We start from the raw sequence: 18,559 nt of genomic DNA, 5'->3' as shown, positions 1-18,559 counted from the left end.
ATATGTGCCCTCTTATGGGGGATATGCCAAGATATGTGCCCAGTGCCCCCTTCACAGTGGTTATGCCCAGATGTGCCCCCTTCACAGGAAGTGAAAAAAAATAATAATAAATACTCCTCGCCTCAATCACCTGGCTCCTCCCATGATCTGCGCTCCCCATCAGCAGCAGCAGGATACTGTGACACATCGCGCTGCTGTGTAGGAGGCGCAGAGGCTGATTCCCCGCCTGCCCCACTCCTCCTCCTACACAGATCAGCAGGACGATGTGTAAGAACATCGCGCTGCTGCTGCTGTGGAGCGCTGGCAGCTCAATGGTGGAGTGGGGAGCGAATAGTTCCCTGCTTCAGTGGCATGCCTAGGGTGTTAGTAGAAATTCCCATTGTGCCCCCTTCACATTAGTAATGACCTTGGTCCCCCCTCCAAAGTAGAAATGCTTTCTGTGCCCCCCTCCATAGTAATAAAGTCCTCTGTGCCCCCTCCATAGTAATAAAGACCTCTGTGCCCCCTGCATAGTAGAAATGCCCTCTGTGCCCCCTCCATAGTAGAAATGCCCTCATGGCCCTTCCATAGTAATAAAGCCCTCTGTGCTCCCTCCATTGTAATAAAGCCCTCTGTGCCCCCTCCATAGTAATAAAGCCCTCTGTGCCCCCTCCATAGTAATAAAGCCCTCTGTGCCCCCTCCATAGTAATAAAGTCCTCTGTGCCCCCTCCATAGTATTAAAGTCCTCTGTGTCCCCTCCATAGTAATAAAGTCCTCTGTGCCCCCTCTGGAAAAAAACAAAACAAAAAAAAAACACAGTAACTACTTACCTTGTCTCGTTCCTGAAGCTCACAGTCCTCTCTCCACTGCAGGCACAGATCACTCTGCAGCACGGTGTGGGCGAGGCTTATGAAGATTTCCGGGCTGCAGGCTCCACCCACACATGACGGCAGCGCGATCTGTGCCTCCGGGCTGAATGGTGAAGCTGGGAGAAGTCTTCCTGCTTCACCATTCAGGGCGCCGCTGGCCTGATGGAGGGGAGGAGTGCGGGGAGCTGAAAGGTGAGTGACAGGACCCAGCTCCCTGCGCTCCAGCAATGAGCGTTTCTATCAGTATTGATGGAAGTGCTTATTGCTTCTTTGTTCTGGCACCCCCTGAGAGCGGGCCGCCCCCCCCCCCTTAGCACACCACTGCCCTGCTTCACAATTATAATCAGCTGTGCAGTGGGTCCTCGCACTTGCCCGGGTATGCCGGGTGCTTACGCCGGCCTTGCTGCCTGTCAGTATAAAACTGGCAGGCATAATACACTTCCGATATTACATGGTCAAGACCCACTGTAGGACTCATAAATATTGTCCCCTTGGAGTATATCTATTCACATCCTGGGAAGTTGCACTTTCTATTATTATGTGTGTCAGAAAGTGGTTAAAGCCCAAAAAAGGCTAGTCATGAAGGGGTAAACGAGCAGTCCTCACTGTTTGTGCATCTTAAAGGGATGTTATGTTCGAGCAAATAAAGAAAATTCTTTATACAATACAAAGTACACCATTTGCCATATACTTTCTGTAAGAATTCTTCACAATTTACAAGATCTCTACTTGTGCTCATCCTAAAGGAACCAATATTTACTTTCCAGACTTAAGACTGTATTACACCAACAGATTATCTGACCAATATCTGTCCAATCAGACCAATAGTTGGTGTGTGTAACAAAAGATCTGTGTGTGTAATAGGGCATCTGACCAATAATTGGCCAAAAAATCGGTCAGATAATCTGTTGGTGTAATACAGGCCTTACCCTGGTGATGTAATTAATACACAGCTTGTTAGAAGACAAACATAAGGTCCATTTACACAGACCGATGATTAGGCAGATTATTGGCAGATGTTCCTGATAATTGCCTGATCGTCAGTGGAGATAAGGGATTCATTTAATGCAGAAATCACCTACACTGTATCGAGACAAGCGATTGATACAGGGATCACATGTCCCCATATGAAATCATATTCGGTTACACAGGAATGATCGTTTTCTGTGCTGGCAGAGCAACCCGATCACCTGATGAACAAGTTCATTGGGGGATCGCTGGCACCTTTTACACTTAAAGAGCATTTATACAAATGCTCATCCCTGATAATCAGATCATGGATCTGGTAAAAGGAATTATACACCAGTCTCCTGGCGCAGATTAGAACAAATGTGCTTATCCAGCTATGCCATGCCGCTTACCACCCACTCCCTGATGACTTTTTGTAAAATTGGAGAGCAGGGCTGGAAAACCCTCAAAAAGATGGAAAATTGCGTGTGCCAAATTCTGCAACTTTTTAGTGCCTGTTTTCTGGTGTAGAGGGGATAGTAAATGCCAGTCCACCTTTATGCTTTCAAGAATTGTAAATGTCCACCTTTATGCTTTTAACTTTGTCTTTCCTTCCCCCCCCCCCAGCAATCTGTGAGGGGGCCGATGCCTGCAAAACAGATGAGATCTGCATAAGACCAGGAGTGTGTCGTTGTAAACCAGGTTTCTTTGGTGCTGATTGCAATTCACGTAAGTACAGCTCCCTGGACGTCTGGAGTTTATAACTGCTGAGGTGGTTTACATCTACTAGAGCCATCTTCACTACAGCCTGAATATCCCCTTCCACACGGACCTAAATATGTGCTATGGTAATGTCCACAGCTTTTCACATGGTTCCACCCATCAGACTGTAAATCTGCTGCCCAGGCGGCTATGGGGTTGCATTAAAATGTGGAGTAATGTGTGGATTTCACATTGCAGACTTTTTCTGCAGCATCTAAAGGTACTCTTAGACAAGGGCATCGTTGAAGCCTTAAAAAGTCCAAAGGTTTATGTTTTGCCACCCCTCGAAAAAAGCATTGGGTACGACCACACAGTCAGGTTTCTCCATGCAGTTTTGGAAGCCAAAATCAGGAGTGAATTCAAAAAAGAGAAGTCGTATCTGTCCTTTCTACTTTCTCTCCTTTTACGATCCACTCCTGATTTGGCTTCTAAAACTACATGCAAAAACCTGATCATGTGGGATACTATTAGATATTGCACCCCAGCAGTACAATGTTCCTGTCTGGACTTTTAGCACAGCAAATAGCCTCTTTATGACCATTGAGACCATTCACGGCATGTGGGGAGGGGGGGTTCGTTGACTCAATTAGAGTGTCACACATTACACTGATAAACCAAAGTTCTTTTGTCAGCAACTTTATCTAGGCCTATCAAAAGAATAATAGCGCTGTCATACTGTTATCCCAATTCTACACCTACTATTATCATGACGATTACTCTTCATATAACATCTTCCTCTCACAGCAGCAGTAAACTGACAATTGATTACCTATCCATAAAGAAGGCCTTATCAGTTGTGTTGAAATTTAAACAAGGACAATATTTTGTATTTAATTTTGAAAATGAAAAAGAAAAACAGCCAAATATTTAAAAAAAATTCTATGAATATTATGCTTTTTTATACCCCTTTTATTAGCTAGGTACTGCAGCGTCCTCCATTTTGAATTTGATGAAGCTGTGATATTTTGTACTGCCACTACAGTACTACTATTATTCATCCTCTTACCCTCACAGAAGTACACACAAGGATAGTAAAAGACAACACATGAGTTTGCAAGCAAATATCTGCTTTAGGCCTCATGCACACGGCTGTTGCCCGGCCATGCCCCTATGGCGGCCCGCTAACAAAATGCGGGCACCGGCTGTGTGCTCACGGCATCACAGATGCGGACCCATTCACTTGAATGGATCCGCAATGCGGAAGATCTGGTGTGGAAAGGAGGCACGGAGCCCCACGGAAGCACCACAGAGTGCTTCCACAGGGTTTCTGTCTGTGCCTCCGCACCGCAAAAAAGTACTGCATGCACTATTTTTTTGCGGTGTGGACGGACCCTTTCAAGTTGAATGGGTCTGGATCCGTCTGCTGTATCTGCACGGATGTTGCACATGCATTGGGGACACCAAATTGCTGTCCCCAATGTATAGAACGGCTGATCAACGGCCGTGTGCATGAGGCCTTACTTTTGTGTATCCAGTTACATAGTGTGGACTGTGGACACAGTATACCAAATGCAAGATTGTAATAAAAAAGAGCTTGTTTAGGGATAGATGGGCAGGTCAGAGGGCCAGTGAGACATATAGCAGAGGCACGTCTGAAGTATAGCCTTAGTTTTTTATCTGTCAGGCAACATAGCCACAAAACAACCAAAGAGGAAGGGTGAGGTGACAGATGGCTGCATCATATCCCAACAGCTGAGAAAGAAATCATGGTAAACAGAGACAGACAGCTGGACAGAAAGGATGGATAGACAGACAGACAGAGTGAAAGCCGGCTGGACAGACAGATAGAGATAGATGGATGGATGACTAGACAGACAGAGATAGATGGACTGACGACTGGACAGAGATACATGGATGGACAGTTGGACAGACAGAGATAGATGGACAGACAGACAAAGATAGACAGACAGCTGCACAGATAGACAGAGATAGATAGATAGATAGATAGATAGATAGATAGATAGATAGATAGATAGATAGATAGAATTAACATTTTTCTCTTTATTTTGTAGCATGCCCTGATCAGTACTGGGGTTCAGATTGCAAGCAGAGGTGTTCATGTCATCCCTTTGGAAAATGTGATGGGGTGACCGGCAAATGTACCTGCTACCCTAAGAGATGGGGGCCTGCTTGTCAGAATCCCTGTCACTGTGGCCCACATGGGAACTGCGACCAACTCACTGGATCGTGTAAATGTGAGCCAGGCTGGTGGGCTCAGCACTGCAATAAACAATGCGTGTGTAACCCGGACACGTCTCACTGCAACCAGACCAATGGACAGTGTATGTGCTACAGCGGATGGTGGGGGTATCGATGCAGCATCAAATGTAACTGCAACGGATCTCCCTGCCTACAAACAAAAGGAAACTGCATGTGTCGAGAAGGCTGGTATGGACCGGGATGTGAACACCACTGCGACTGTGTGAATGGGAAATGCAACTCCAAAAGTGGGGAATGTGAATGTTACATGGGATACAAAGGAAAAAGATGCATAGATACGTGTCCTGCTGGATATTACGGACCAAAATGTGAAAAAAGGTAGGTTAAGGTGCAGCTAGAAACGTATATTCCTCGCACTGCAGCGTGATGACTCTAATATCCAACTAAACATAAAACATGCATATTATTATTAATAATAATAATAAAAATATTAATCATTTTAAAGTGCCATTAATTCCATGGCGTTATACATCAAGAGGGGGTTACACATACATAATATAAAAAATACAAATACAATAAACATGAAACTATTAACAGACTGGTACAGAGGGGGAGAAGACTCTGCCCACAAGAGCTTACAATCTACATATGTTGTAGCCCTACCAGAAATGGCACAAATATACAGCCAGACAATTTTAATGCACAAAGTCCCATCTTCATTAGCAGGAGCATCTTCCTTGGAGATCTCCGCAGTATATTATACTCGTTCGCTGCAGGAAGGGATTAATATACATTATTAACAGCTCCCGGTAGGTGACAGACCGTGTTAAAACAGGTGTTTAATGATTCTAATGGCAAATACATACAATAACTGTTCGCAATTAATTTTATAAACTTCCTCTATGACTTTTAATTAATTTTTGTCATTTATGCACACAGAGTAGACAGTAAGTTTTATTAATATTACTTAAAGGGGTATCCAGTTTTCAAAAACTATGGCAGCTATTTACTGAAAACACCGGTCCACAGGTTGTGTTTGGTATTGCAGCTCAGCCCAATTCAATGGAGCTCAGCAGCAATACAAGACACAATCCATGGACTGGTGTGTCGCTGTTTTGGGGACAAAAAGCAATTTTTCTAATCCTGGACAACCCCTTTAATAAGAACCTTTATCTTTGTTTTTTGTTCAGCATACTGTGAACAGTGGGATTATATACTAGCTGAGCAAACACCTAGTCCAGTGATGGCGAACCTTTTAGAGACCGAGTGTCCAAACAGCAACCCAAAACCCACTTATTTATCGTAAAGTGCCATCACGGCAAGTTAACCTGAATCCTACAGTCCAATATGGTATATCTTCTATGTACTTTATTATTTAACTATAATAGTCTGCCTGCATTCAATGCGCTGCCTGTGCGGTTCATAGCGAGCCCTGCACTGATGAATGGCAGGAAATGTCTAAGGCATATTGGTACACCATAGACATTTTTCAAGGTGCGGGTGCCCACAGAGAGGGCTCTGAGTGTCGCCTTTGGCACCCGTGCCATAGGTTCGCCACCACTGACCTAGTCTAAAATTGAGTAAGGGTCCTAGTACCCTGACTGATATTCAGACAGGACGAACGTCAATAGGCAATAAACACATCGATCGGCGCTGGTTTGTATCGGCATATTACACAAGCCAATGCAAAGTGAATGGGGAGGAATGATTGCCATCACAGTTGTCCCTCCCTCATTCGGTTCTATTGATTATCCCTGATTACACAGGAAGATGTGCTGCCGATATTGGGCACCTTTCATCTTGATGAAAGATGCCAATTAACCGACAAATGAGCATTTGCTCGTATATATTACTGAGCAGTGGCACAATTATACAGGGCAATCATCAGGAATGAACATTCCAAGAGAAAGCTTGTTCCTGATAATTGACCCTAAAATCATTTGGTCTAATAGGGCCTTAACCCTTTTAGCCCTGGAGATGTTTTTTTTTCTCAGAAACGAATCTGCCGCACACACACTTGGGCTCTTTTTTGCGGTGCGGAGGCACAGACAGAAACCCTGTGGAAGCACTCCGTGGTGCTTCCGTGGGGCTCCGTGCCTCCTTTCCACACCAGATCTTCCGTATTGCGGATCCATTCAAGTGAATGATGCCGTGAGCACACAGCCGGTGCTTCCAGGTTTTTACGCCTCCTGATGCCGTGATCACGTTTGACCATGGCATCTGAGGGGTTAGAAGTCAGTAATCGGTATTACCGCCGGTCGCAGACATTAGGCCCAGATGTCTGCTGTGTCAAAAAGCAGGCATCCAGTTGTTATGGTGCCATCTTAAAACACCAGACATGTGATGTACTATTAAGTCACATGTTGGGAAGGGGTTAAAGGGGTTGTCTCCCTTCCGCAAATGGCATTTATCATGTAGACAAAGTTAATATAAGGCACTTACTAATGTATTGGGATTGTCCATATTGCCTCCTTTGCTGGCTACATTCATTTTTCCATAGCATTATACACTGCTCATGACCTGGGGTTATACCCACCACTGCAGTGCAAATACAAGGTGGCTGGAATGGGAGCTGCTGCGCATGCGTGCCTATGCATACTCCCATGGTCCCGGCCACCAGAGAGGCTGGTGCTTTTTCCTATAGTGTGCAGACACAACCACCGCTGTATTACAGGGTGGTCATAACCCCTGGATACAAGCAGTGTATTATGTGATGGAAAAATAAATCTCACCAGCAAAGGAAGCAATATGGACAATCACAATACATTAGTAAGCGCCTTGCATTAACTTTATCTACAGTATAAATGCCATTTGCTGAAATGACACAACCCCTCACTGCTCTATTTATTGGCTAAGTATAAAATGTCTGCAACTGCAAAAATAAAATACAATCAGTATATATTATGATCGTAAGAAATACATACAGTTGACTAAATAATAGTTTGTCATTGTTGCATTTTACATATATGTCACCCTAAAATTATTTGCTGTAAAATTCACGAATACAGTATGTGCTACATTTTATTCTTATTATGTTCAATTTACCAGATGTGGAAAGTGCAAACTGGGCCAAACATGTTCCCCTTTCAATGGCTCCTGTGTGTCCTGTGAGCCTGGCTGGACGGGAGCACGCTGTGATTTGCCTTGTTCAAAGGGATATTATGGAGAGAACTGTACACAGAATTGTCCAAAATGTCTTGGGGAAGAAGAATGTAGTCGAGAGAATGGGACCTGTTTAAACTGCGATCCTGGGAAGACAGGATCCAGGTACATTTGTTCACTGCATACTAAAATATGGCATATACTAAGGGTACGACCACACGGTCAGGTTTCCTGATGCAGCTTTGGAAGCAAAAACCAGCAGCAAATTCAAAAGAGTGAAGTTGTTTCTGTCCTTTATACTTTATCTTCTTTTATGATCCTCTCCTGATTCTGGCTTCCAAACCTGCATCAGAAAACCTTACCGTTTGGCCGTACCCTTAGGTCCCTTTCACATGAGCGAGTTTTCCGCGCGGGTGCAATGCGTGACGTGATTGCATAGCACCCGCACTGAATCCTCACCCATTCATTTCAATAGGTCTGTGTACATGAGCGTTTTTTTTCACACATCAGTTCTGCGTTGCATGAAAAACGCAGCATGTTCTATGTTCTGTGTTTTTCACGCAGCCCTGGCCCTATAGAAGTGAATGGGGCTTCAGTGAAAAATGCATTGCATCTGGAAGCAAGTGCGGATGCAATACGTTTTTCACTGATGGTTGCTAAGAGATGTTGTTTGTAAAACTTTAGTTTTTTTATCACGAGCGTGAAAAAAGCATCAAAACGCACTGCACCCGCGTGGAAAAACTGAATGCATTCGCAGACAAAACTGACTGAACTTGCTTGCAAAATGGTGCGAGTTTCACTCAACGCATCCGGACCTAATACGTCACGCTCGTGTGAAAGAGGCCACCCAAGAGATCTTGAGTAAAATAAGAACTAATGAGAACCAATTATTGTCATTAATTGATTATTAATAAGGTACAAAAAGACTGACTTTTTTTTTTACAGAGAAGTTGACATACAGTGGGATGCGAAAGTTTGGGCAACCTTGTTAATCGTCATGATTTTCCTGTATAAATCGTTGGTTGTTACGATAAAAAATGTCAGTCAAATATATCACATAGGAGACACACACAATGGTATTTGAGAAGTGAAATGAAGTTTATTGGATTTACTGAAAGTGTGCTATAATTGTTTAAACAAAATTAGGCAGGTGCATAAATTTGGGCACTGTTGTCATTTTATTGATTCCAAAACCTTTAGAACTAATTATTGGAACTCAAATTGGCTTGGTAAGCTCAGTGACCCCTGACCTACATACACAGGTGAATCCAATTATGAGAAAGAGTATTTAAGGGGGTCAGTTGTAAGTTTCCCTCCTCTTTTAATTTTCTCTGAAGAGTAGCAACATGGGGGTCTCAAAACAACTCTCAAATGACCTGAAGACAAAGATTGTTCACCATCATGGTTTAGGGGAAGGATACAGAAAGCTGTCTCAGAGATTTCAGCTGTCTGTTTCCACAGTTAGGAACATATTGAGGAAATGGAAGACCACAGGCTCAGTTCAAGTTAAGGCTCGAAGTGGCAGACCAAGAAAAATCTCGGATAGACAGAAGCGACGAATGGTGAGAACAGTCAGAGTCAACCCACAGACCAGCACCAAAGACCTACAACATCATCTTGCTGCAGATGGAGTCACTGTGCATCGTTCAACCATTCGGCGCACTTTACACAAGGAGATGCTTTATGCGAGAGTGATGCAGAGGAAGCCTTTTCTCCACTTGAGGTGTGCTAAAGCACATTGGGACAAGCCAGCTTCATTTTGGAATAAGGTGCTGTGGACTGATGAAACTAAAATTGAGTTATTTGGCCATAACAAGGGGCGTTATGCATGGAGGAAAAAGAACACAGCATTCCAAGAAAAACACCTGCTACCTACAGTAAAATATGGTGGTGGTTCCATCATGCTGTGGGGCTGTGTGGCCAGTGCAGGGACTGGGAATCTTGTCAAAGTTAAGGGATCCATGGATTCCACTCAATATCAGCAGATTCTGGAGACCAATGTCCAGGAATCAGTGACAAAGCTGAAGCTGCGCCGGGGCTGGAACTTTCAACAAAACAACGACCCTAAACACTGCTCAAAATCCACTAAGGCATTTAAGCAGAGGAACAAGTACAACGTTCTGGAATGGCCATCTCAGTCCCCAGACCTGAATATAATTGAAAATCTGTGGTGTGACTTAAAGAGAGCTGTCCATGCTCGGAAGCCATCAAACCTGAATGAACTAAAGATGTTTTGTAAAGAGGAATGGTCCAAAATACCTTCAACCAGAATCCAGACTCTCATTGGAACCTACAGGAAGCGTTTAGAGGCTGTAATTTCTGCAAAAGTAGGATCTATTAAATATTGATTTCATTTCTTTTTTGTGGTGCCCAAATTTATGCACCTGCCTAATTCTGTTTAAACAATTATAGCACACTTTCTGTAAATCCAATAAACTTCATTTCACTTCTCAAATATCACTGTGTGTGTCTCCTATATGATATATTTAACTGACATTTTCTATCATAACAACCAACGATTTATACAGGAAAATCATGACGATTAACAAGGTTTCCCAAACTTTCGCATCCCACTGTATCATGGTGTCATACAGCACTTACCTAGAAAGGTATTCCCAGCCTCTCATATATTGAATAGGATATGGAAGCTGATGACCTTTAAATTGGTTGTGCCACTATCCGCAGGACAGGGGATAAGTGTGTAACCTCTGGGCATTTGACTTTTGGGACCAACAGCAATCACCTCTAAGGGACTGCTTTGAGCACTGTACTCTGCAGTCCTATAGTGAAAAGAGTGGCGGACACATATGAGCACCACTGCTTCATTTTTATGGGGGAGTTCAGAAGCACTTGTAGACCATCATTCTTCCAATTGTTTGGGATCCTAAGGGATGGACCCCCAGCAATCAAATACTTTCCCCCTGGATAGGGTATACGTTTTATTAAAGGGGTTCTCTGGGAATTAAGAAAATGAAAATACTTAAATATTACTTCATTATAAATATATTCCCAAATACCTAACATTAGTTATAATGGCTTGTTTTGTCAGGGGAGCAATCATTAGGAGAAACAAAATGGCCGCTGTCCTATTAGTACACACAAAACCTGTCCTAATCACACAGCAGGACAAGTTACTTCACAACACTGAGATAAAGAGCTGCCTCATCCTCCTCTCAGCTTGTCTGGGATTATGATCTGAATACAGATAAGATCTTTAGCTGAATCTCTGTTGGAATTGAGTTCATGAGCATTGGAATTGAGTTCATGAGCAGATGTGGCTAATGAACAGCAGCACTTGTATGCAGTCTCCATTACTACAGTCTGTCCTGTCTGTCCTCTCTGTACTTCATGTCTCCTCATGAACTCCATTCTCACAAAGATTCAGCTGAATATCATATTAAACTGTATTCAGGCTCATAATCCCAGGGAGCTTTGCATTTTGGATTGCTGTGTTGAGACTCTTAAATGAGGCTCCACAGTGTTTTCTTTAGCTGGTCTACCTAAGATCAGCTATTGTTTTGTTTGAGTAGTCTCCAAGGCATTGCTCTTGTTTATCCAGAATCCTACTCCACACTGATGAGGGGCAACACCCCGAAACAGCTGTCTGTGGATAGATAACAGGCTCAGGTCTTCCCCGTCACATCCTAAAAGCTTGTAAAAGAGCAGGATTTTGACATAGGGCCCACTTAATATGGTGGATCTGGTGATCTCTGTAATGGAGACACCCCTTTGCTTGGTTTCCTTCCTTTGAAGGATATCTGGCTTTCTCTGTGTTGAAGACCCATAACTGGGGCTCCACAGTTATTTTGCATATTACTATTTCCCAGGGAGCTTTGCACTTTGGATTGCTGTGTTAAGACTCTTAAATGAGGCTCCACTGTGTTTTCTTTAGTTGGTCTCCCTAAGATCAGCTATTGTTTTGTTTGAGTAGTCTCCAAGGCATTGCTCCTGGTTATCCAGAATCCTACTCCACACTGATGAGGGGCAACATCCTGAAACAGCTGTCTGTGGATGGATAACTGGCTTAGGTCTTCTCCATCATATCCTTAAAGCTTGTAAAAGAGCAGGATTTTGACATAGGGGCCACGTAATATGATGGATCTGGTGATCTCTGTAATGGAGACACCCCTTTGCTTGGTTTTCCTTCCTTTGAAGGATATCTGCTTTTCTCTGTGTTGAAGACGCATAACTGGGGCTCCACAGTTATTTTGCAAGTAAGAGAGGAGGATGAGGCAGCTTTTTACCTCAGTGTTGTGAAGTAACTTGTCCTCCTGTGTGATTAGGACAGGTTTTATGTGTGCTAATAGGATGGTGGCCATTTTGTTTCTCCTAATTATTGCTCTGTAGACAAAATGAGCCATTATAACTAATGAAAGGTATTTAGGAATATATTTATAATAAAGTAATATTTGCGTATTTTCATTTTCTTAATTCCCGGTATACACTGTAGTATAAAGTGATGACCACAAATATGGGATTGTTGCTGACATTTTGCAGACTCAGCTTAAAGGGGTTGTCTCACTTCAGCAAATAGCCTTTATCATGTAGAGAAAGTTAATACCAGGCACTTAATAATGTACTGTGATTGTCCATATTGCTTCCTTTGCTGAATGGATTCATTTTTCCATCACATTATACACTGCTCATTTCCATGTTTATGACCACCCTGTAACCCAGAAGCAGTGGTCGTGCTTGCACACTATAGGAAAACGTGTCGGCCTCTCTGGTGGTCGGGACCGTGAGAGGGCACAGCACGCATGCACAGCAGATCCCATCTCAGCCACTTCGTATCTGCGCTGCAGCGGAGGTCATAACCCCTGGAAACGAGCAGTGTATAATGTGATGGAAAAATAAATGAAGCCAGCAGAAGAGGCAATATGGACAATACAGTGCCTTGTATTAACTTTATCTACATGATAAATGACATTTGCTGAAGTGAGACAACCACTTTAAAGCAGGGTTGCACAGTATTTTCCAGTCTGAGGGCCACATTGTCAGACTGTACCATTACCAAGAGCCATAACTAAATTTTGACAGGTATTCTAGGACATTTATAGCATATCAAAAGTATAGGCTGTAAATGTCTGAAAGATGGCCGTTCCATCTCTAAAAGTTCCAATTTTTGGGAGAAAAGTGGTCCACTTCTGCCCCATTGGCACTTCATAAAAGGAAGACACCATGCATACAAGCTTCTCTCTCCTTCGTAGTTTATGCAAGGCCACCTCTCCATGGCCACACACTGCATTAGAACTTACCTGTCCCTGCCCCACATTACACATGCCTTCTTTCTGACCCGGAAAATACATGTGAGCAGACACAGAATACAAAAACTTCAGCTTACCTACAAACCTCCGGTGCTGGACTTGTTTTCTTGGATTCCTTTGTTTGCACTACCATAAACAGACAAGCATGTCTGTGACCAGATATACTGAGGCTGCACAGAATAGCATTGTGGGTCATTGAGGTCCCCAGGTCCCCAGGCACACCTGTGCACACCTGGCCTAAAGGAAAAGGCTACTATTGTGTATGGGGTTTTAAAACTCTTCCCAACAACACATGCAGATCCTTTGTTCCCATGGGAGATAAATTGCTACTCTAGTCTCACTGAAAAAACAAACACACTAAGCCAAACCAAGCATGCTTATGGTAGATGTGGAAGATTTAGCTGTCAGCTGAACAAGCTGTGCTGATTCTGTCCCAGTATACACAACTAAGCTGAAAAATCAGCTGTGGAAAACAGCAGAACTAATATATTTCAAGAATTTGTGTACATTTATAAAAATAAAAAAAGTAAAAACGCTACTGCTATATATTACAGTATGTATACCCTGGGTATGGCTGATTAAATGCAATAAAAGTGTTGAATTTACATTTCCTAATTTTTCTACTGGAAATCAGACATTCACCCCATCAATGATCTAAAAAAATGAAGAAAACACTGCAGGCGTGGAGTGGATTTTGGGAGATCATGTCCATATAGCATTCTAATTTAGGCTAAATGCACATGACATGGAAAATGTGTGTGTGGTGGCCGTTTTCAGAATCTATGGGGCCATTCACATGGCCATATTTTTAGCAGTCAGTGCATAGCGGGCGTCAAAAAAAGACATCCTATGTATTAATGGCCAGAATGGACCCAATTGAAATCAATGGGACCATTTTTAACGGCCACTTAGACATGAGTGCACCCATCTAACGGCCATTAAAAATGGGTACACTAGTGCAATATGGCCTTTTAGGAATAAAAAAAACCTAGCAGAGGCAGTTGTTCCTCTCTTGATTGTTAAGGACCTACCGAAGGACCTGATATCAACACGCAATCATGCTGGGAGTGCGCAGTAACATCATTATGCTTAGCGCTGATCCTTCATAATCAAGAGAGGACTGACTGCCTTTGCGTGTGCAAGTAGATGAGGTGAGCGATTATTTATTTATTTTTTTGCTAAAAACAAGCATTACAGCTGAGGACCATTCTGCGCGACATTGGGGGCCACTATGAGGGACATTATTACTGCTGGCGTACTGTAAGGGACATTATTACAAATGGGGGCCACTATGGGGATGCATTATTACTGCTGGGGGCCATTATGAGGGACATTATGTATACTAAGAGCACTGCAGGGGTTGGGATTTTAATTTAAAAAAAAAGCATGAAAAGAAATTCATCAATTTATAATAGCCATTAAAAACGGCCAGACGGCCAGAAAATGGGTGGTCATGAAAAACTGACAGTGTGTCCATTTTTTATGATATTTTTTTTTTTCTTCGCTGTCATTTGCATGTAGCATTAGAAATCTCAAGGAGTCTACAAAAAATGCAATTTGCTGTTATGTACAACCAGTCAATTAATATCTGGAAGACCTGAAATCTGTTTTCTTAGCCTAATATTAGTTCATTGTTGTACTTATCTCCAAAGGTGTGAGTTTTTTTGTCCTGCTGGAAGTTATGGGAGCAGATGCAACAACTTGTGCCCACTCTGCATCCATGGGAATTGTGATCCAGTAACAGGGGAGTGTGTCTGTGACTCTGGATACTGGAAACCAAGGTATGCCATTCATAGAAATATGCAAAAGGTAGGCAATCCACCCCTTCAGGGCCCGAAAGTTGTCCAAATCTATACCAGCAAGCGAGCTGTCATAGATTTCGAAGTGGGGGTGGATCTGCTGAAGTTATGTAGAGACCGGAGTCTCTACATAACTTTGGCGGATCCACCACCAGTACAAGGCCTTATTAATATGATATGTCAATAATATTGATATGTGAGCACCAGGGACTGACTGGCCATAAACCCTACAGGAAAATGTCCCAGTGGACCAATAGCCAGGGGGCCGCCTAAGCCTTCCTCATGGCAGCCAGCCAGGTACATAAAGATCTGATCCTCTCAGCATTGGCATCAGGCATGCGGCCGGAGGTGCCCTCCTGAATTCAATGATATTGCCATCCTCAGGACGGTGATACAGTTGAGTACTGTGGCTCGAGCAGACGTAATTTGTGTTGTACTTTGTTATTTGGTTCTGCTGGGGCAGTATTTTGTTCTGCATTATGGTATTGCGGGCCCAATCTACTTCTGTTGGCTGTGCCTACTTTTGTTGAGGGGGAACTAACTCTCCTTAGGGAGAGAGCACCTTAATCAGTGTGAGGAGACTTATAGGCCATACATGCTCCTCTGGAATTCTGGGAGGGAAGGGATGCAAATGAGCTCTTAACAAGCTCTGTCTCTAATGCCACCAGATATAAGGCAGCTATCCTATAAGTCAATGTTCAGCTCTTAAAATAAGCCTTGAGACATGACTTGGATATTAAATAAGCCAGCACCTCATCTGCAGACAGCTATTTCGGGGAGTTTGCCCCTTATCAGTGCAGAGCAGAGAGTACTGGCTTAACTGGGTGAGAGGCCTGTGCTTGTTAAGAGCTCATTTGCATCCCTTCCCTCCCTACTTTTGTTGATTCACCCTCTGTCAGTTTGGACCCATCTACAACATAGAGCCACTTTTTTTTTTTTTTCAAGGGCCCACTTTGAGTTCCCAGTCTGTCCCTGGTGAGCACACTATGTCATTATGTAAGCAATGTAGGACTCTACGTGGGAAAATGTCGTACTCTCTGGCTGGGGACTGTTTAGATCTATGTGAGCACTTTGTGAGTACTGATTACTTGTATCTGGCCCCTGTGTGACACAATGTGGGTGCTTATTGGCACTTTGGTCAGTGTAGTTTGAACTATACACCTGGACAAAGTATGGCACTTAATAGACACTCTATGTACTATCTGGGCATTTAAGTCACCTCCTATACTGGATCTCAATATCTGTGCACCGCATGGTTCTCTCAGGGCAATATTTTTCCCGGAACACTCGATATTTATCTGGGTGATTTTGATTTGGGGGCATTATCAAGGGCACTGATTGTGTGTGTTTTTGAACTTCTGCATATGTTTGTGTCTATCCATCTTTGTGTATATGACTTGACTTGAGGAAATCCTGCATATGATCCTGATAAAATCAGTATTGACCAAATTATAGTTTTGGACATTTTTTACCATGTTTTATTTTTTCATAAATTGTATGGAACAAAACCAAACATTTTAAACTTGTCTGCCAGCATTGCCTCATGGCAATAGATCAGAGGTCTGTTGGCAGCTAATAATAATGTCAAACTATGTGGTCATGCACACGACTGTATTTTTCTTCAATGTGCTATCCATTTTAAAACTGATAGCAGAAGGACCCATAAAAGTCAATGGGGCCATGCAAACATCCATTTTTTTGATGGATCCATGTGTCTGATTCAAGAATCTCACGACAGGACCTATTTTTGTATTCCGTTTTTGCATTTCCCTTTCTATTTATGGGAGGGAGAAGAAGAAAAAGAATGCAAATGGAGGCTATCTGTTTTTCAAGAATCCTTTTTTGTGGATTGAAAATGAGATACAACTGTGTGCATGATGACTAAATCAAATATGTAACAAAGAGATCACTGTATACACCCATGTGATTATACTGTATTATACCCAGAAATGATACAAAAATGTTAATTGTTTTGTAATTCCTATATCTACAGCTGCAATGAAACATGTCCTCATGGATATTATGGATCCAACTGTTCAAGCATCTGTGATTGTAGTGATGGCATATGTGACCTAAAGCATGGAAGATGTAAACTAAGTAAGCATGCTCTCTACTGTCATACTCACATCTTCCTGCTTCCCTCAAGTGCAGTACTCTTAGGATAGGGCCATACAGTCGGGTTTCTTCATGTAGTTTTAGAAGTCATATCTGCCCTTACTTTCTCTTCTTTTATGATCCACTCCTGATTTTGGCTTCCACAACTGTATGCAAAAACCTGACAGTGTGCCAGTTCCCTTAGGCCCCATTCACACGTCCGCAATTCTGTTCCGCATTTTGCGGAACGGAATTGCGGACCCATTCATTTCTATGGGGCGGCACTTCCGGGTCCGCAATTCCTTTCCCCAAAAAAATAGAAGATGTCCTATTCTTGTCCGCAATTGCAGAAAAGATTAGGTATTTTCTATTATAGTGCCGGCTATGTGCGGTCCGCAAAATGCGGAACACACATTGCCGGTGTCCATGTTTTGTGGACCCGCGGATCCGCAAAACACTTACGGACGTGTGAATGGACCCTTACACCTTTTCTTACAATATCATTCATCTGACAATGTCTCCAGTGCAAACTTCTGCACCTCTATTTATCACTACATTTTGCATTGTACGTCTATAGTCATATATCCAGATGAAATTTTTGGAAAGCTACATGCGTAGTAGACAGGAAAATATGCTTTGCCTTGATCAGTTTTCTTGAGAAGGCAATCATTAACTTAAACTAGAAACTTAATAAATAAATGCTTGTTGGAATAGGAATAGAATGATCACACAGGTCGATGATCTAGCCTTGATCCACGTACGGTTTTGTCATAAGGTCAAACTGATTGTAAAGCGGTAAAGTGGATAGCAAACTACATAAAACGTCCCTCACAACCACATACAGTCATGAGAAAAACAAAGTGCACCCTCTTTTGATTATCTGGTTTTACGTACAGTGCCTTGAAAAAGTATTCATACCCCTTGAACGTTTCCAAATTTTTTCACGTTAACTTAAATGTATTTTATTGGGATTTTATGTGATAGACCAACACAAAGTAGCAAGTATGTGTGAAATGAAAAGAAAATTATACTTGTCAAAATTTTTAATGAATAATAATATGGAAAGTGTGGCATGCATTTGTATTCAGTCCACTTGAGTCAATTATTTGCACATCTTTCGCCACAATTACAGCTGCAAATCTTTTCGGTATGTCTGTACCAGCTTTGCACATCTAGAGGCTGAAATTTTTGCCCATTTTTCTTTGCAAAATAGCTGAAGCTCAGTCAGATTGGATGGAGAGTGTCTGTGAACAGCAAATTTAAAGGGGGGGGGACATATGTAACACCCCAGAGTTGTGTTACGACATGCCTCTACCCCACTACTATCTCTTAAGAGCCTTTACCTTGTCATCTGATATGATTTTGCTCATGTCTTCACAACTGTGCATTTAAAACTTTGTTAAATGTGAATTTCATTGTAATTTTCCATGTTCACCAGCAGGTGGCAGCAATGTGTTGGTAAGGAACTAGTTACAGTTTAGTGTATCTAGGCTGGAATGGTTCATTCCAGCTTAGCTCCCCCTCTGTGGAGGTGTGGACTGTTCCCACATCCTGCAGTATGGGAGGGGAAGGAAGTTAGAG

At 42.7% G+C, this 18,559-nt stretch overlaps 1 protein-coding gene across 1 annotated transcript in view; it reads left to right on the top strand.

The window, feature by feature from the left end:
• The window catches only part of SCARF1 (scavenger receptor class F member 1), a 50,089-nt gene that overhangs the window by 16,193 nt on the left and 15,337 nt on the right, over positions 1-18,559 (top strand). Inside the window, exons 3-7 of the mRNA XM_040423545.1 lie at positions 2,425-2,526; positions 4,572-5,097; positions 7,768-7,986; positions 14,738-14,866; positions 16,878-16,981. Of these exons, the coding sequence (XP_040279479.1) occupies positions 2,425-2,526; positions 4,572-5,097; positions 7,768-7,986; positions 14,738-14,866; positions 16,878-16,981 (1,080 nt within the window). The remainder of the gene's footprint in view (positions 1-2,424; positions 2,527-4,571; positions 5,098-7,767; positions 7,987-14,737; positions 14,867-16,877; positions 16,982-18,559) is intronic.

This window comes from Bufo bufo, chromosome 3, assembly GCF_905171765.1.
Source record: "Bufo bufo chromosome 3, aBufBuf1.1, whole genome shotgun sequence".
NCBI classification, from domain to species: Eukaryota; Metazoa; Chordata; class Amphibia; order Anura; family Bufonidae; genus Bufo; species Bufo bufo.
The sequence above is the reverse complement of the archived record's forward strand: the minus strand, read 5'-3'. Positions and strand labels throughout refer to the sequence as shown.